The sequence below is a fragment of the Grampus griseus genome (assembly GCF_964374135.1).
Source record: "Grampus griseus genome assembly, chromosome: 1".
NCBI lineage: Eukaryota > Metazoa > Chordata > Mammalia > Artiodactyla > Delphinidae > Grampus > Grampus griseus.
The window spans coordinates 109,407,415-109,428,740 of NC_139017.1; the positions used below are offsets into that span (position 1 = coordinate 109,407,415).

Sequence of the window (21,326 nt, forward strand, 5' to 3'; positions counted from 1 at the left end):
CTTCCCTGGTTGCCAATGTAGGGGACCTGGTCTGGGAAGATCTCGCTGCGGAGCAGCTGGGCCTGTGTGCCGCAACTGCTGAGCCTGTGCGCCTAGAGCCCGTGCTCCGCAACAAGAGAAGCCACTGCAATGAGAACCCGGAGCACCGCAACAAAGAGTAGACCCCTCTCGCTGCAACGGGAGAAAGCCACACTCAGCAACAAAGACCCAACGCAGCCAAAATAAATAAATAAATAAGTAAATTAAAAAAACTCAAAACTATAGCCTTACACACACAGATAAATTTATCTATTTAGTCACTATGAAGTATATTTTTCAAGATAGAGAAGAGTCTGTTGGCTTGGCTATAACTGAAATGTTTAGACTTGGAGGAGGGTGAGGTCTGGGATCCCTGGTCTAGGGTCCTGGTTAGGAGCGTTCAGGCCTGGTTTCTGGGATCTGGGTTTTCCAGAAGGAAGGTGGCCCAGGGACTAGGCTAGGAGTTGGTATGCCACTCTGGGGGCTTGAAAATGCCACCAACAACTTTACCCCTGCTAAGGGACTTCTCACTGCATTTCTAAGCTGCTTTTCCAGAGCTTCTCCCCTGAGGATCTTCTTCTGCTCACGTGGGAGGTGGGAGCCCAGTGGAACCAAAGCGGGTTCCAGTAATCCAGCTTCTAAAGCCCTGGTGTCGCAGACGCTTGTGCTAGGGAGCGTTTGGTGGTTTATAAATGACTTACGAGTGCTTTCAAAATCTCGTGTGTGCTGTGCAACAGCCCTGTGAAGTATTCAGAACAGGTATTAAGTCCGTTTAGAGACCTTCCATCACCTTTGGCCAAGAGGGCTTAATGGACTTGCCCAAGGTCACATGGCTGACTTGTGATAGAGCTGCAACTACAAGGGCCATCCTTTGATACTTAGTTTTATACTTTGGGCCATTCGGAAAAAGTAGGTTAGGGTCAGATTGCTGAAAATGGCAGATTTAGGACTGTTCGGAAGTAAAACCAGCCACTAGTTCTCCATCCCCCGACCCTCTTCCTTTAACAAAGAGATGTGCCCATCATTAAAGGAAAAAGGAAAAGACCCGTTCATCCATTTCATAAACTGCAGGAATCGCAATGCCTGAGGGTTGAGGCAGGTAGAGTAAATGTGGTGTAAGACGTTCAGGGTGGTAAGGAACGGAAAATCATAGAGCGTGTGTAGAGAGTAGCTGATTCTCAAATCCAGCCTGCTTTCCCCCCGTATGAATACAGGCCCACTGTGGCCAAAGGTTCCATTTCTTGAGAGAAGCCAGAAATCTGGATTTTTTTTATAATACGGCATTTCCCAAATTTCTAAAGTGTAGGCCAAATAAATTTGCCTGTGGGACTCCAGTATGCACCTTCTAAGAAAGTAGATGATGTGGTTCTATCCCCACCCCTATTCCTTTATCCAGCTTTTAATGAAATGCGGGCAGAAACATTAGAAAATGTGCTTAGGCAAAAGACTTTGGGCTTAAAATCTTCCATTTTTCTTCTTCCTGTCTGCTATTTCAAGAGAAGCTATTTCTGTCAACACTAAAACAGTGCTCTAGGTTTGGGCATTTTTGTTGCATAACCCACTTAAGCTAAAATTCTTTGTCCAGAGACCTGATCTTTAAAGCACATTCCAGCTCAGTGGAAGTCAGATTATATGTCAGATCATTGATGTAGTGTGACAGCTGGGGATTTCCATGTAGAAATAAGTGGACCATTCTCCTTACTGTGGGGATTCACTGTGGAGTCTCATTTTTACAATATTTGAATTGTATTTTTTCAAGCTAAATAACTGAGAAATTTAGTCATTTCATACAATTCAATAACACTGCAATAACCCTAACATACAAACTTCGGGCCTAATACATCTTCACCTCATAACAACACAAGAATAAATGAAGTCTCTCGTGATCAGTTTGGGAGCCAATTTACCGCAATTGCTGTGGGTTAAAAAAAAAAATCACTTCTGTGTACCCAAATAACCTGACGTGATATGGAAGTTGTTAATTAGTTGAAAGCATAGGCCCCCTCTCAAAAATTATGTGTAACACTAAGCAATGTGTTCTCTAATTTTTCACCAGCACATAATAAAAATTTGAATATTGTTTGATCTTCTCAGAATGTTAACTCAACAATATTCTATGACAAACATGTTACTGATAAGAATGCAAAAACATTGCATTACTAATAACGAGAATGCCAAGCATTTACAAACACTACCAAAAGATGTTGATATTAACTGTCAGACTGTATCCTCCCAGCAACTTCGTGAGTTAAAACTTAGTGTCCTTAAACCGATTTGTAGGCAGAAAATGAGATACTAATCAGTGGAAAACTATATCGAGACTTATAGTCTCAGTTTTGCACTCATTTCACTTTGGCTTCCTGTTGAAAAATAAAATCTCTAGGAAAAAAAAAAAAATTAACTTCAGGTGTGTGGACTTCCATTTGTGCCCTTGCCCTGGGGCCTGCAAATGTTAGGGGAGGCTCTGGAGATGTCAGGAAGCCTGTGATGTTGGAAACCATCTTTGCACCATAAGGAGAAAATCTACCCGATAACAGAGCCAACTCAGACAAAAGCAGAGCCAAGAAATGGAGAATGAGACTGAGAACTAGTGATATGATTAACGTCTCCGGGTCCTGAAGATCTACCCATGAAAGTTCAGTTCCTTAAGGTAATAAATTCCCACTTTTTTTTGCTCGAGTTTTCTGTCATTCGTATCAAGTGTCATCCTGATTTGGTTCAGGAAAATTCGATACTTTTATATGCAGAGTTAGCAGCAGGAGTGATAAGATAGCAGTAGGTAAGGAGAATGGGAAGGAGCTGAACTGAGGAGGTTTTGAAAAATGGGGCATGAGTGAATTGTGGCAGTAAAAGAAATGTGAATGCCACTCCAGGAATGTAAATGTAAAACATCACTTCTTAGCCTTATACCTAAGAGCACCCTAGTGGTCCACAGATAAACTAAAAACTGGTTCACAAAATTTGTATGAATATGTATATGCTGTTTTCTGGAGAGAGAGTTCATAGCTATTCACAGGTCCTCAAAAACAAAACAAAACAAAACTGTGAGCTCCCATAATAAGAAATACTGCCCTACTAAATGGGGAAGGCTTCTGAAATAGTGGTGAGATGTAAAATCAAAAAGCTGTACTTTGGAGAGATTATAAAATCACTAATTATGGCAGTGACTCTCAGATTATATACCACAACCACCTGCATCACAGTCATTGGGGGCTCTTGTTTCAAATTCACATTCACAGCCCCCATCTAGACTTAGTGAACCAGGATCTCTGGGGGAAGGGCCTAGACACTCCATTTGGAGTATATGATAGGTCAATATTTTGAAATTTTACATGACTTTCCCATTTGATTGATAATTCTGCAGAATTTTATGTGGAAAGCATATTCTTTCAGAATTTCAAACACATTGTTTCATTGTCTTTGAGCTTTAGATGTTGCTGTTGAGAAATCTGATGACATTCTGATTCTTGATACTTGGTGATTTTTTTTCTCTCTGGAAGCTCTTAGGATCTATTCTTTGCTCTTTCCTTCTGAAAACTCCTGTCCTTCATTCCTGGAATTTTTCTTGAATTACTTAATTGATGATTTCTTCCCATCTGGACTGCTCTTCCAATTTTCTTTCTTTTTGAAGAGTATTTCTGTGTTACTTTGCTCAAATCTTCTGTGATTTTTCCCTCATTTCTGTGATCTTCTGTCTAATTTCCAAGAACTCTTTCTAGTCCCACCCTGCTTTTTAAAAAAATTTCATCCTGTTGTGGCTTCATCTTCTCTTGCCTTTCTGGGGATATTACTGAGAGTTTTTTTTTTTTTTTTTTTTTTTAATGTCCTCCCTACAATGTTTGTTTCCTCCATATTCCTTTTTCTGTTGTTCCTTTTATATTATTCAATTGCCTTGTTTGTTGTCCATGATTAAAAGTAAGAGATAAAAAGTAAAGAGGGAGCTCTGAGTGGGTGCCTGGTGTTTCTGACTTTAAATTTTGCTACAGGATGATCTGCGGGCATGTTGTCAATATCTGTGGTCAGGCACAAAGTCAGTTATATCCTATTTTAGGTATGGTACCCGAGCAAGTACCAGAGAATTCACCCTCCCCAGAGCATTAAACCTCCAAACTTCAACCTGGGTGGGAGAGGGGCAGCTGCCCAGAGACATAAGGTTGGAGAAAGGATCTAGAGATTTCACTGCTCCTCAAGCAGCTTTCACCTATTCCCCTTTATTTTCGGACATTCTAACCTCCATCTCCCCTTCACCCCTAATTCCTGAGGCATCTCTTGTAGTTCCGGAACCTTTTGAAGATTCTGGTTTAAATTGCGTTGTTTCTCAAGTTTCCGCACTGTTGGGGCCTGGGACACTTACCCCTCATACTTGTGCTTTCAAGCTTCCAAAATGTTGCTGTCATCTCCCTTCCCTTGTGGGTTGAGGTTTTCACTGGAGTTTAAGCATGGGAGGAGGCGAAATTAGAGGCCGTATTCGAACTGCTGTCTTAATTCAACAGATATCTGTAACTTCAAAATCTTTGGGCCATTCCAACCATGTAGCACAGTCATCCCTTCCAAGGCATCCTACTTCTCTCCATTTTGAGGACTCCCTCCAGTTTCAGACTCCACAAGGAAGACACAAACAACTATGACACAGAGCCAAAGAGAGGCACATAGATGGTAGGCAATATACACTTGAGTCAACTGTCTGCCGGGCACCGAGGCCCCGGCTCCCTGGGCTCGACGTGCTAGGGGCACCGCAGCCTCGGCCTCTGTCCTTCTCTCCCGCAGCCCCAGATCCCCCGGACTTGGCGACCGCCCAGCTCCTCCCCTGCCCAGCCGGGGAGCTCGGCCCGGCCCCTCCCCTCCCATCCATAAAGCAGGCGCCGCCAGGGAATCCGGGACAGCTCTGCTGACTGGTGAGCCGTTGGCATGGCCTGGCCGCAGCTCCGGTGCTGGCGCCTCGTTCCCTCGCTGCACGGGACCCTGGGGCTGGCTCCTCTGCTGCTGCCACTGCTCCTGGCGCTGCGCGTCGGGCTCGGGGCCGACTGCCAGTGCCAGGCCCCAGCGCTGTGCCGTCCCATCACCCATCGTTCATCGCCCCGACTTCGAGGTCAGTGGCCTCTCTCCCCTGACGCTCCAGATCTGGTCCTCAAGGCCCTAAGAGGAGTTACAGTAGAATAACCGAGCCCGAGAAAGAGGTGTTGGGGGCGCAAAACCAGCTTTGACCGCTCGCGGAGGGGCCTTTCTGTCCACAGATTTCCTTCAGCCTTAAAGATTAGGAAATTTTGGCTCAGAGAGGTTGAGTAACTCCTCCCAGGTCTCACAGTAAGTATTCCAACCCAGATCTGACTCTAAGTGCAAGTTCCTTGCATTGCCCTGCTGTGCCTCTCCCCAGGCAGTCTGGCCAGATAAGCAAGATGGTAAGGAGATACTTCCTAAGTAGCAACACCCATTGGTTTCCAAGAGAATTGAGGATCAGTTTGAAAGAATCTCAGCACTCCCACGGTCCAGTGGAAGAATGAAAGTTCTGCTTACTTTGCTTTTCTATACCTGCCACACAAGAAGGGGGATAAAAATAGGTCTTTAAGTAAAAATTCCATCTACCCACCTAAGAATTTATAAGGCCTTGGGCAGGTTTAAGCAAACACCCTTTCGGAGGTAATGTGAAGACCACTTGTCTGCCTAGAGTTTGATGACTGCACCAGGAACTGGACACATCAGGCAGGTGGAAAAGTTCAGTCCAAAAGAGCAATTTTGTGTAAACATAGCGACAATTGCCAGTTCTTAATCTAGCAGATTACATTTGAGGCAGGGACATTTAAATGTCAGTGAAAAAAAGTAATATAATTGCTTAGAAGAAGTAAAAACGGGGGAAGTGTTTATGGAGAACCTGCCTAGTGTGTAAGCCTAACATCTGAAAGACTTTCTGTAGCACCCAATACCTCTTAGTCGGTTAGGCGGCATCTGTGGGCATTTAGAAAACCAATTATGCAAAGAAGCCGAATTTTGTTCATTTGTATGCTGGTGGTTAATGGTCTTTTCTCTCTACTGACCTATATTTTTCAAAGACAAAGACTAGACTGCATTACTTTTTCCCTTATATATTCAATTGGTTCATCAAGTTATTTTTTAGTATTTCTATTATATCACAAGCTCTCTGTATATTTTTAACATATTCAATCTTAGTTATCAGAATTGAAATAGGGGTAAGGTTTGTGACATAAATATGATTCTAAGAGTCTAAAAACAATGGGCTGTTCAGTTTCACATTTTGTAATTTTTATTATTTCAGTGGGTAACTGCCTAGTAGAAAAATGGGTTATGCACAGTTAATTCTGAAAAATAAACAAAAAACCAAAAAGGAGACAGAAAATTAGGAAAAGCCTGGTTTAATTTTTATAGCTAGCTCTCCCCACCCTCACCCATCCATTCTCCTCACAGTGGCCCAGTGATCATAGATATCGCTCTCCCTTTCTCTCTCCCCCTCTCCCTGTGTGTCTGTCTGTCTCTCTCATTTTTTAATGCAAATCTTATGATCCTCTGCTTAAAATACTTTAATGCTTCCCATTCATCTCAGGAGAAAATAGCAACTCCTCAGTGGTCTACAAAGCCCTACTTGATCCTGCTACTACCTACCTCAGTAGTTTCATCAGTTTCATCTGTTTCCATGTACTTTCAGGAGTTCTGTGCTCCAGCCTCACTGACCTTCTTTTGGCTCCAGAAATTCAGAATTCTTCTGAGGTATTGAGACCTTTGCCCTTTTTTGTTCACTCTTCTGAGAATGCTCTTTTTTGTGCATTGGTACCCCTCCTCTGTCCCCTGTGTAGGTCATTGCCCAGATTTCTGGCCTCCCCTAAAGAGTGTAGTCCTCAGGGAAGTTTTCCTGCCCTACCAGGGTTGCAGGTCCCCTTTATATGCTGTCATGGCACCCTGCATTTCCATGTAGCCCTTAAATCTACTGCATTAAATAACCAATGGACCTGGTCTGTGTCACTAATGCCTAACAATATACCCTGCCTATACCTTACTGGGAATTCAATAAATATTTGCTAAATCAATGAATTAACACATTATTTGGGATAAAGTAAAAATGATCAGTGCTTCTAATATTATCTGTGGAGAAAAAAATACAGGAGAAACATAACATCAACCATCTTAGTATTTAACTTGAGTACTAGTCTAAGAAGTAAGGTTCACCAGAAATCATTCATAGTAAATGCAGTATCTATGAGTCCATCTGCAGTGGCCAGAAACTTGAGTATTTTCAACCTCCTCCCTTTCTCTTACCTTACTCATTCAGTGGATCAGAGTCCTGTTAATTCTGCCTTCTTAGGATCTTCCAGATTTATTCATTTATCTCATAGTCTCCACTGCTCCACAACTTTAGTTGAGGTCACCATCATCTCTGGCCTGCATTCTTCCAAAGCTTTCCTATTAGATATTCTGCCTCCAGTTTTGCCTCTTTAAACCAGTTTCCACTTCAGCTGAAGGGATTTTTCTAAAATGCATACCTAAAATATGTATATTCTCTTTTTAAAACCCTTTCCCTTGGGATAATTTCTCAAGAGGGCTTCAAGGTCTTTCATGATTTAACCCTGCCTACCACCCTCAGGTTCTTCACTGTTGTCGCCCTCCAAATTTTAGGCATCAGCAAACCTCCATACTCTGCCTCCAGGCCTTGACACTTGCCCCTATTTCTTCCTAGCCTACCGTCTCCTACTTTCCAGGCCCCACTAATTTCCTCTGCCACCAATTAATTGGGACCCCTATGTCTTATTCACTGTTGTACTCTCAGTGCCTGGCATATGATCAATGTTTAATTGTTACTTTGGGTGCATGATGACCCTTAGCTAGCCATAGTCCATGATTTCTTTTTAATTTGATAATATTACTATTTATTCATAATGGTTATTTCGAAGATTAATGACTAATGATTTTCTGTGATCTTGATATATTATTTCTTCATTTGGAAAACTTAAATTTGGGGCTTAGTATTCCAAAATTATGAGGTGTTTTAAAGACATTTGGATCTCTTTGGAATGAGTTTGTGAAGTAAATTTTATTAAACTGTGAAAAGCATATATGTACAAAAGATGTATATTTCTTCCATAGGAGATGTATCCATAAGGGATATCATTAATGCTACTTTAAGAGCATCCTGGTTAGCTCAACAAGTTAAGCTGGCCAAAACACAATATATGGATGGAATTAATCTAGACAAGAAGTTGCTCGTTCATCACATGAATATTATGCGTTAACTGCTTTAGTCAAAGAAACTGCAGACTCTTTCCATCATGAAATTGAGGGATCACAGGTAAAAATTCATTTGGTGTTTTTTGGAAACCCCTTATCTTTCCTATCAAAATGTGTTCATGAAGGTATGGCAAATAGAATCTCAGTTTTATTGAGTAGGAAGAGTTTCAGTACATCCTAAAAAATTTTCTGGAACTTTTGAGTTCTTAACTAGATAAGTTTTATAAAATTTTAAGGTGCCAAATCTGTTCTTTATTCACATCAGGATACAATACTGGAATTGCCCCACCTACCTGCCTTGCAGCAGAGTTAGAAATATTAGATAGGCAATGGGAATCAGGAAGGATTTAGCTGCCCACGCTCTGCTTTTATCAGTGCAGGACAGAAACAGCTCTTGCCTAAGAGTAGAGGTAGTTCTGGGGAAGTGTCTCACTTGCTCCATAGACTCTGAATTACTTTGCAAAGCACCCAAGGCCCAGTAAGGCTCAAAGCCTAATTCCATAGAGCTTGTCAGTGCTGTGATGAAAGGCAGTATTTCCCTACTACCATAATGAGCATGATCAGAGAGAAGATCACAACATAAGGCATCTTGCCAGGAAATGTGTGAGTAACAGAAGGACAGTGTGGCCCCAGATCAGTGATTCTCAAAACTGGTCATACACCAAGATAACCAGGAATCTTAAAAAAATTAAACACACACATGTACACTGGGTCCAACTCCCAGAGATTCTTATTCAGGGAAATGCAAAACAAAACTACAATGAGGTGTCACCTCACACCAGTCAGAATGGCCATCATTAAAAACTCTACAGGGCTTCCCTGGTGGCGCAGTGGTTGAGAATCTGCCTGCTAACGCAGAGGACACGGGTTCGAGCCCTGGTCTTGGAGGATCCCACACGCCGCGGAGCAACTAGGCCCGTGAGCCACAACTACTGAGCCTGTGCGTCTGGAGCCTGTGCTCTGCAACAAGAGAGGCCGTGATATTGAGAGGCCTGAGCACCGCGATGAAGAGTGGCCCCCGCTTGCCACAACCAGAGAAAGCCCTCGCACAGAAACGAAGACCCAACACAGCAAAAATAAATAAATAATTAATAAACTCCTACCCCCAACATCTTCTTTAAAAAAAAAAAAAAAGTCTATAAATAATAAATGCTGGAGAGGGAGTGGAGAAAAAGGAACCCTCCTACACTGTTGATGGGAATGTAAATTGGTGCAGTCACTATGGAGAACAGTATGGAGATTCCTTAAAAAACTAAAAATAGAGTTGCCATATGATCCTGCAGTCCCACTCCTGGGCATATACCCAGACAAAACTATAATTCGAAAAGATATATTCACCTCAGTGTTCATAGTAGCACTATTTACAATAGCCAACACATGGAAGCAACCTAAATGTCTGCTGACAGGTGACTGGATAAAGAAGATGTGGTATATATACACAATGGAATATTACTCAGCCATAAAAAATGAAATAGTGCCATTTGCAGCAACATGGATGGACCTAGAGATAATCATATTAAATGAAGTCAGACAGAGACAAATATCGTATGTTATCACTTATATGTGGAATCTAAAAAGTGATACAAATAAACTTATTTATAAAACAGAAATAGACTCACAGACAAAGAAAACAAACTTATGATTACCAAAGGGGATAGTGGTGGGGGGGCGGTAGGGGGGAGATAAATTAGTAGTTTGGGATTAACATATACACACTACTATATACAAAACAGATAAACAAAAAGGACCTACTGTATAGCACAGGGAACTATATTCAATATCTTGTAATAACCTATAATGGAAAAGAATCTGAAAAAGAATAGGTATATATATATGTGCAACTGAATTACTTCGCTATACACCTGAAACTAACACAACACTTTAAATTAACTATATGTCAATAAAAAAGTATATTACAGAAATTATAAAGGAACACATTAGGATGTTTCCTTCTTAAAAAAAACTATACAATAATTTGTTAGTGGACACATAAAAAATGATGTAAATTTTGACATCCAAAACATAAAATGTCGGGTGGTGGAGTATAAAAATGTAGAGCTTTTTTTTTTAATATAGTTTTTTTTTTTTTTTTAGATGTTGGGGGTAGGAGTTTATTAATTAATTAATTTATTTTTGCTGCGTTGGGTCTTCGTTTCTGTGCAAAGGCTTTCTCTAGTTGTGGCAGGTGGGGGCCATTCTTCATCGCGGTGCGCGGGCCTCTCACTACAGCGGCCTCTCCCGTTGCGGAGCACAGGCTCCAGACACGCAGGCTCAGCAGTTGTGGCTCACGGGCCCAGTTGCTCCGCAGCATATGGGATCCTCCCAGACCAGGGCTCGAACCCGTGTCCCCTGCATTAGCAGGCAGATTCTCAACCACCGTGCCACCAGGGAAGCCCTAAAAATGTAGAGCTTTTGTATGTGTTCTAAGTTGTTAACAGTTTAAAATAGACTGTTGTAACTATAAGATGTTTTAAAAAATTATTTTTTCAGGTGTACAACATAATGATTTGATATTTGTATATATTGCAAAATGATCACCACAATAAGTCTAGTTAACTTCCATCACCATACATAGTTACAAAATTTTTTTTAATATAAGCCACATGATAACCACAAAGCAAAAACCTACATTAGATATACAAAAGAAAATCAGAAAGGAATCAAGCATGCCACTACAGGGAATCACAAATCACAAAGAAAGAGAGCAAGAAAAGAAGAAAGGAAAAAAGGAATTAGAAAAGAGCCAGAAAACAATTAACAAAATGGCAATATTACGTAGAAACCTATCAGTAATTACTTTAAATGGAAATGGACTAAATTCTTGAATCAAAAGACACAGAGTGGCTGAATGGATTAAAAAAAACAAGATCCAACTATATGCCGCCTATAAGAGACTCACTTCAGCTTTAAGGACACACATAGACTAAAAATGAAGGATTGAAAAACTAGTTCCAGGCAAATGGAAACCAAAAGTGAGCAGGGGTAGCTATATTTATATCAGACAAAATAGACTTTAAGCCAAAAATGGTAACAAGAGACAAAGTTCATTATATAATTATAAAAGGGTCAGTTCATCAAGAAGATATAACAATTTCAAATATTTATTGTGGGTGCTCCACATCAGAGCACCCAAATGTATTAAATAAACACTAAGATATCTGAAGGGAGAAACAGACAGCAATATAATAGTAGAGGACTTTAGTACTCCACTTTCAGCAATGGACAGCTTATTCAGACAGATAATCAATAGGGAAACGTCAATAAGGAAACTGTAGTTAGATACAGTTAGGCTGGTAAAAGGTATAAACTTTGTTGTAAGATGAATAAGGTCTGAGGATTTAGTGCATAACATGATGACTATAGTTGATCGTACTGTATTGTATAATTTGAAATTTGCTGAGAGTAGAATTTTAGTGTTATCACCAAAATAAATAAGGCGATGGCTATGTTAATTAACTTGATGGGAATACTTTTGCATATATATGTATATCATCATATTGTACACTTAAAATATATTACAATTTTACTTGTCTATTATACCTTAGTAAAGCTGAGAAAAAACTGCTAGGCTAGACAGTGAGTTTTTTGAAGGCAGGGACCAGTTCCTTGATGTCTAACATAATGTTTAAAAAATACTTATTGAATATATGAATGATACCTGCCTTTCAAAATTTTAAGTCTAGTTAAGTAGGATATATATAGTATAAACTAATAACTCTAAATCTATCTCAGAATCACCTGGGAGTGCTTGTTAAAAATATGCCCAGAAGTTGATTCTGGCATAGATTCTAGGAACTGTATTTTTACCAAGTGTGATAGGTGATTCTGGTGTAGTTGGTCAATATGAATTTGAGAGTCACTGGAAAAATAATAAATGATGTAACGATCAACAACTCTGTGGCTTTATACAAGTACGGAAGGTTTGTCAGTGTGGAATTCAGCTTTTCAGATGAGTACAATTTAGATCAAGAATAGCAAATACCTGGTATGCAAGCCACTGTACTCCTCTCCTCACACCTTTTGGTCTCAGAAACTTTTCCCTCATTCTCTAGATTGCTGTTGTTAATAGGGTAGAATTAATATATGGGAACTTATTTGCTAGTCCTGATTAAGCTATAGTGAAAGAGCAAGGGGGAAGAGACTGAGCAAAGATTTTGCAGTAGGAATGTCTATTTCCATGTTTGAGGGGCAAGTAGAGCAATTTGGGCTACTATGTCAAGTTCATGTTAGTTAAGTTAGTGGGAAGTAGAGTTGCCAAGATGAACCAGATTGTGGAAGATCCAGGATGTGACACTGAAGAGTATGCATTTTATTCTGTATGTAATGGGTAATGTGTATAGAAAGTATGTGGGGAAGATTATTTATGGTAGTACGTAAAAAAGTCTAGAGGAGAAAGAGAGACCTGTAAGGACTAACCCAGTAATCCAATAACTTGGAATTTATGGTTTGAACTGGGATGATGGCATAACCCTAACACTCAGCAAGTGTTCAATATTCATTGAATTGATTAATTAATGGAAAGGAATGGGTAGAAAAACTGTGAGAGGCCACTCAAAGGAAAATGTGAGATTAGTTATGGGGTGTGAGGGAAGAAGAGTCACAAAATGGCCCAAAGGTTCTTAAACTGGTGACCAGAAAAAAATGACTAATATAGAGCCCCAGCAAGGAGAAATGAGTTTTTGGGAAAAGATGATAATTTAGGATTATAGAATTTGTGATCACAGAATTAAAGAGCTAGAAGTGCTCTTGAAGAATTCTTTCTACACCTTCATTGTTACATGTGGGAAAACAGATCAGATATTTAAAATGAAATAACCTAGTTATAAGAGAGCCAAGAAAAGAACCAAAGTTTTTTGATTTCTTTTCTAATTTCTTTTCTAATAATGCTGCCTTCTCAAAAATATGAGATTATCCATGACAGGAAACCCAGGTGAAAATATTCTCACTGCTCAGGAGGAAACCCAGGTGAAAATATTCTCACTGCTCAGGAGAGAGGTAAGGACTTACAAAATGGACTTGAAATTTACTTGCTTAGAGGTAATCACTTTCTCTATTACCTTATTATACTTCCATTTTGTAAGAGGGGACAGTGATAAAATGAAGTCCAATATGTAAAAATTTCACTTTATAACCTATTTTGCTGGAGAGCTTTGGGGAAAGCCTAGACTTACAAAGCAGAGCTTCCTTTAGTGTTAATAATGAAAGAATTACAGAGAGAATTTTGAGAAAGTCCTAAAAAGAGTTATAGTAGAATAAATTAGCCAAAGTGTAAAAATTTAACTAAAATACCTCAATTTTTTGTAATATTAATCAATACATTTATTGAGAGCCTAATTAAGAAGAAAACTTTTAATGAAGCTTTAGAATGTTTGCAGACCTATATTAATAAAATAAAGCTAACTAATATTCAGTTAAGGCAATAAATCTTTTTTTTTTACATTAGGTCTCAGAACTTATTTATTTTATAACTGAAAGTTTGACCCTTTGACCAACATCTTAAGGCAATAAATCTTTTTTTGTGTGTGTGTGTGGTACGCAGGCCTCTCACTGTTGCGGCCTCTCCCGTTGCGAAGCATAGGCTTCGGATGCGCAGGCCCAGCGGCCATGGCTCACGGGCCCAGCCGCTCCGCGGCACGTGGGATCTTCCCGGACCGCGGCACGAACCCATGTCCCCTGCATCGGCAGGCGGACTCTTAACCACTGCGCCACCAGGGAATCCCGGCAATAAATCTTTGAAAGAGATTCATCCTTATTGAGGACTGGCTCACTATTCAAAAATGAAAGATAATTTAACACTCAAGTTTTATTTGAATATTTCCATAAGATCATTTAAGTGATTTGTTTAACATTTTGAGTTGATTAATTTATACTTGTAGCCATAAAACACCACTACTCTTTAACTATAATGTTGGACTAAACTTACCATGTAAAGTAATTGTAAATCAAGGGCTCAAGCTGCCAACACAGTCCAGTAAGCTTGTGCCAAGAGATGACCTATTTAGCTTGCATGATATTTTTAAGAACTTTCGTATTTGAATTCTTTTAGTGTGCTTTTACTCTCTAGTTGCTTATGGGCCCTACCACACCCTACTGTGATTACACCAGTTTCCTTCAGTCAGTCGAGTTGCTAGTCTGTCCTCTGGAGGCATGTGATTTTAAACTCCTCTTCTACACAGTGCCTGCTCCTGGTCATTGTATATGTCCAAATATGCCTGTGTCCAAATATATGTCCATTATCTAAATATATGTCCAAAACATTGTCCAAAATATATGTCTGGGTCAGTCCGTGTAGGCAAAAAATATATTTCTTAGAATTGTTCTAGTTCCATACATGTCAAACCTTAAGTCAGACACGTAAGTGGTTCTTTTTGAGGGGGGGAGTAATATGAGGCAAGAGAATATATAATCAACAAAACATCTGCCATAATATGCATATTTGATCATGTTACATAAAATGGTTTTCCCACAGGTAACATTTGATGTATCTTGGTCTCCAAACTGCTTAGGTAGGAGGTGCTATAATTATACTGGAATTGCAGATGCTTGTGACTTTCTCTTTGTGATGTCTTATGGTGAATGAAGTCTGGTCTGGTCACAATGTATTGCAGGAGCCAATTCTCCCTATACTAAGACATTAACTGGTAAGAATTTACAAAACAATCATTTATCAGTGATATTAATTCTATAACCTCAAACATTAAGATATATTTTAGTATTTCTAAGTCATTTGTATACCTTTTCCATTTGTAACGCTTTCTTGAAACATATAAAAACCTCTTAATTTGAGAGCTTTAAAGTTTACAAAAAGTTTTAAAGTTCTGAAGTTTTCAATTACCTCTAAAAAGTCTTGGGAGGTAGGTGTATTATATTAACCCTCTATTATAGATAAGATGAAGGGTGTTAAGTTCTCATGATTGCACAGCTATTAAGTATTATATGGTTGGAACTCAAGCAGGTGTTCTAACTTCAAGTCAACACTCTTGTCAGAAAGTTACACGAAGAAGATATTTGCTTACTTAGAATTTGATAGAATATTTTTGTTGAAATAACCAATGTTAAATAATTTAATAGCAAAGGTACCTATAATGTGAGTACCTATTATACATGATTGATAGGACTGGCTTTATCTTATTTGGCATTTACTATTAGTACCCATGCTACATTAAAAATTATATTCCTACCAGAATTAAGAGTACTTCTGGGGCTTCCCTGGTGGCGCAGTGGTTGAGAGCCCACCTGCCGATGCAGGGCACACGGGTTCGTGCCCCGGTCCGGGAAGATCCCACATACCGCGGAGCGGCTGGGCCCGTGGGCCATGGCCGCTGAGCCTGCGCGTCCGGAGCCTGTGCTCCGCAACGGGAGAGGCCACAACAGTGAGAGGCCCGCGTACCGCAAGAAAAAAAAAAAAGAGTACTTCTGATCTGTCATTCATATGATGTGGCCTTTGCATTATCCTTTCCAAAGTTTGGATTGGTTTATATCCCATCAACCAATTGAATTAAAGATTGCTTGCTATCTTTTGGACTTAAGTGAGATTTTCTGGGATAGTTAGCATAGATTTAAGTGTTGAGTAATAAATAAAAATTATTTTATTTTTCATATATAGGTAAAATCATAGACCCTGGCCTCATTTTATCACGTCCTAATTGTCTGGATAGAATAGTCTGATCATAAGCATATACTATTTAAAATTTGAAAAATAATTTGTGTTATAATACAAAATAATTATTTAACCCAATGTTTGCCAACTGTGTTTATGAAAGAGATGATAATTATGTATATCAATAAAAGGTTCATTGTCAAATATGTTTGGGAAATGATGTATACTCCACCCCTCTCTTGGATATTTAACAGTACACAATAACTTTAAAGCCTCTGAAAAACAGCAAATTTACTCAACATTCTAGTTAATCTTGGAACATATCTTGGTGGGAAAACATAATTTGCAGCATGGGCAAGAAAGGGATTGATAGTACCAGGAATTTGTTCATTTTTCTCTGTTTCCTATAACTACAGATTATCTGCTACAGAGTAAGATGGGGTCATTCCTTATCCCAAGCTGTAATCCATGCTTATAGGATATTGATAAAATGAGGAACACTTGTGTGTTCTGTAAGTAATTGTGAGACCACACCTGCCAGAAAGTTTAAAACTTATAGAACTTTTTTTAAAGCTTTAGAATCTAGAATATCAAATCCATGCCTTAGCAGTTAATAGACACAATTAGCATGCTTTCCTAAAATGTGTCATTGTTCCTAAAATTAAAATTTGTGAATTTTTTGCTTCAATTTGATCTAAATTGTTTTGAATATTTTCTATTATTCAAAAAGAAATTGTTTAGAAAGTGATACCAAATTTATAGTTCTTAAGAGATGACTTTTATAATATATTCGAGAAACACCATATTAATATTTTACATAAATGTACCGGTTGTTACAAACTTGGATTCTGAGTGGTTGCATAGCTTGTATGAACACATTAGTAGACATATGAAGAGAAAAAAATATGCTTTTTCTGTTCCTATTTGGTTAGGATATGATGACTACATCAAGATAGGCATTAACCCTAAGAAACTTGTAATGGGTATTCCCTGGTATGGTTATGATTATACCTGCCAAAATCTATCAGTGGTAAGAACAGATCATTTCTTATGTAATTTTTTTCTCTTTCTATTATATTTTTTAGAGTCTGTTTTGTTTCCTCTATATAAACTTCATTTTATTTATAATTTAGAAATTTCTCTCTATATAGAATATATACACTTTGAGAATTTATTTAATATAGTTTGAGACTAAAATGTAGACAGTTTATTTTAAATAATTAAATCCCATACAAGTTTCTGAATATTATATTTCTATTTAGTAATGAAATTTAACTTTTATTCCATATAGTCAGGTTATCTATCTATAGTATTTTATGTCTAATAAATAATTTTATTATATTTTTGGATTTGCTTAATTGCTTAAGATTTGCTTAATTGATAATCTATAACATGAACATTTTTGCATTTCTAGAATCATGTTTGTACCACTGCAAAATACCCTTGTAAAGATGCTGTATACTGTCAGGTGGCCTATCAAATGATCATGAAGCAAGTAAATAGTTCTACTTCTGGAAGACTGTGGGATAAAATTCAGCAGTCTCCTTATTATCACTATCAAGTAAGACTTTTCACAAGTTATCAATCTTTAGTTTTCATAATTGTGTATTTTCATAATTACATATTTGAAAGTAAGATTTTCTATCAGTTTTCTTATAGGGTACAACATACAGACTGCTGTTTACATGAGTAGACTTGTCTTTGAATCTGTGTAATCAGGAACTTTACTTCCCTTGTGAGCAATTCAAGTTATGCTAATAGTGGAACTGCTCTGCATGGGCCACTTGTCATTTTAGATGATATAATAAAAACATGTGTGTCACAAACAGGATTTCCTTAAGAGTTGTCAATTATAAATGATGTCTGTGGCTTTTGAAAGAGCTTTGGGCCAAAATGGGTTACTTGCTCTGAAAACCTCTATTTCAAAGTAGCCTCAAAATTCTGATGAGGCTCTTATATAGGGAGGAATGAGGCTGAGAACAGGAGATGTGTCATCAAGGACTTCACAATGGAAAATGGTATCATTTCAAATTTATTCCACAATTCAAACTATGTGATATTCAACAAAATTAAAAATTAGAGACAGAAAAATATTACAAACAGAAACTTGAAGAAACAGAGTAAATGACTAGCAATTCTGTCAGGTAGTGTTTGATAAATAGGAATTGCCATACCAAAGGGACAAAGAAAAGTTATCTTTTCCATAGTTTACCTTTAGCATAATAAAAACTTTTTCACACCTCAAAAATCTAAGTACAAACCATCTTTAATTTACCTTGAATTATGTTACTACAAAAGGAACCCTAAAATGATATGATGAACATTAATTCCAGCAACAATTTATATTTCTTTCTAATGGTCTGGTACCCATTTACAAAAGGATGACTGCAAATATACAAATTTAATAAATTATAATTGATATACATGTACATGCCTGTATATCAATTATGTAGAAGGCTTTAGTGTAGAGCTTTTTAAACTTTAGAATCTTAAGTATAAACATTAAACTAGGGTACACTGTGATCCTGTCTTTACCAGAAAGTATTTATAGAACTCTGTTCTGGGAACTGTTAGTAACACATAGACACACACACACACACACACACACACACACACACTAGTGGTTACCAGTGGGAAGAGTAGGGGCGATGGGCAAGACAGGGGTGGGGGAGTGGGAGGTACAAACTGTTGGGTTTAAGATAGGCTCAAGGATGTATTGTACAACACAGGGAATATAGCCAGCATTTTGTAATAACTGTAAATGGAAAGTAACCTTTAAAATTGTATATATTTTTTTCATTTTAAAGATTAAACATAAAAAGAATATACTAAAAAAACACAAACACACACAAATACACATGCATGTGCCATGGCCAAATATATTTGGAAAACACTACAAACTGTAAGTCTCTCTTGGAGATTTATAATATATAACATTATATTCAAGGATTTAAGATGTACTACAGTACATAAAGCCATTTAATTGTTTAACATAGAACCCTGTTTCCTAGCACTCTTAGAAACATGCAGGGGAACAGTGTTTCATGGATATCAGTTTGGTAAAGGGTTTGTTTAACCAATTATACATAGTTTGGAAATATGTAATTTAGAATAAATACTTTACCCTATGATGTACTGTTTTTTGTAATTCCTGACTTATTTTTTCCTTAATGCATAAGAAGACACATTCTTTAAGATTTTAGAACTCAGAAAACATTTTGATGAGCCTTGAAAACCATTCATTTAATGGCACTTCAGACAACCATCTATTTATAACCAATTTGTTCTTCTTCATTCATTGTAAAATTCCACAGCAACCCAAATCAAGTTTTTGTTTTAACTGAAGAGAATCATTCTGCTTTCTTATGCTGTCTCAGCAATAGCAGCTTCATCTTGCACTCAATATTCTTGGAGGCATACATTCCCTAACCAGACATCTGTCAAACTTACATATACTCAGTTTTTTATCCTTTGATCCTTCACTATTTGAGGCATTTGAAATTTCTTAACGTATCAAAAAGGCTCAAAGTTCTAGCTAGAATGATGGCAAAATTCAAAGGTGCATGTCTTTGGGTTTGCCCCTGACTCTACAAAAATAAATCTTTCTATATTTAGGTACAGGTTTTGCAAGTTGCCTTTTAATATTGAATCACAATTGGAACTAGAGCATGTATAGCTTTTTCTAGTTCTAAAGATTTTAAAGAACGGAATATAAGATATAGTATGAGATATGCTTGTATGTAATGAATCTACTATACTTAAATATGCCATAGCTTATTCATTTACCAAGTGACTATTGTCCTTTAAATCAGTCATCTTAGGAGATGATTCTAATTCTCGTGGTGCTACCATAAATAGAAATATTACTGGTATTCATTGAGAACTGTCTTTAAAGAGTTCCCCAGATGTATATAAAAATCAGTAAATTATTTTAAATCATAGATCATTCTATTTTTACTTCCTATCTTTTTCTCTTCCTTTACGCTTTTGCCTAATTCTGCTCCTTTCCTCTTTCTTTTATCCTTTATCCATAGCTTACATACCTTCTAAAAAAGACTGTGTTTAGCACTAGATAGAGGCAAGTGATGCTGGGGAGAAGGACTTTACAGGGTGGAAGGTGAGCATAAGACTAGTTTCTAGTTTGTGGTTCTTAGGTGGGTACCTAAGTCACCCATGGGGTCCAGACCCAACAGGCTCTTAGACTCAATTCTGTAAGACCTAGAAAAGGAGATGTTTTCTTTGTCCACTGACATTCATCATAAACAAAATCACCTGTTGAGCTCCTAACTAGGCACATTTCCAGGAACTGTAAGGAAATCCCAAAAAGTATATAAGCTGGTTTTAGAGGACAAAAGCAGTGATTCTCCTTAACCTTGGCTACATATCAGAATCACCTAATGGAACATTAAAACATAACATAAAGAAACAAATAAATATATGTTATAGCACTAGCCCTGGAAGATTTTGATTCAATAGGTTTCATGTGGTGTGGGTCCCAAGAATCTGTTTTTAAAAGCCCTCACAAGTGATTCAAATGTGTACAGTACATCTTGGTTGATAATCATCAGATCAGAGCAAGGAAAGAATCTTAGGGCATGAGAAGGATTTTAAATAGGATATACTGGGAGGCTCATTTGTGTAATCTCTATTGTTGTAAAAGTGCCATAAGCAATGATATCTAGAAAGTATTACATATAGAACCATGGAAAGTATTATGTATGCCCTAAAATTTTTATTATTTCATTGACTCCTTCTTGAATCATTGGATTTAAGAAACACCTTTCCCTCTTATTGCACTGAATACTTTAAAGTTACATTTTAATTTATTTGTATAGGATCAGGCTGGCCATTTTCATCAAGTGTGGTATGATGACCCTCAGAGCATTTCTCTAAAGGCAGCATATGTACAAAACCGTGGCTTACTCGGCATTGGCATGTGGCATGCAAACTGTCTTGACTACTCTGGAGATGCTATAGACAAACAGCAAACTGAAGAAATGTGGAAAGCTTTAAAACCAAAGCTGTGACAGAGATGAACATCTTTTGTTAAACTATTAAGGTTTAGAAAAATGATCTGCTTAAACAGATCTAGTTTCTTGAAGAGATTAAAAAATATATACCTTTTTTCAGATTGCTACATATTTTAGTTATTAGTGTACTCAAAAACAGATAAAGAATAAAGAAATGCTTTGATTGTTTGAATTTGAAAAATACATACCTATTTATATCTTCAGTGTACAACAACATAAAGGTAAGAAACAAGTCAACCTACCATATCAAATATTCCTCTGTATGATGTTTAATATTATAGTTGGGAACAACTGCTTTCACAATTTTATTATGCTAAAATTTTCTCCATATTAAAATATATGCTTACCAATCAATGCTAATTTCTAAAATATGTATAATTTGAAGTAGAAATTTTTTGCTTAGAAATATATTTTTAAAAATGTAGTCTTTAGGAATCAGTTTGCTC

At 37.7% G+C, this 21,326-nt stretch overlaps 1 protein-coding gene across 1 annotated transcript; it reads left to right on the top strand.

The window, feature by feature from the left end:
- Window positions 1-4,926: 4,926 nt before the first annotated feature.
- On the top strand, window positions 4,927-20,877 carry CTBS (chitobiase; the record flags this gene model as incomplete). The annotated part of the gene is given in 9 exon segments (XM_082665063.1): window positions 4,927-5,088; window positions 5,090-5,107; window positions 8,091-8,214; window positions 8,217-8,311; window positions 14,720-14,827; window positions 14,831-14,891; window positions 16,783-16,880; window positions 17,265-17,411; window positions 20,686-20,877. Coding segments are annotated over 9 exon segments (1,005 nt in total).
- Window positions 20,878-21,326: the final 449 nt, after the last annotated feature.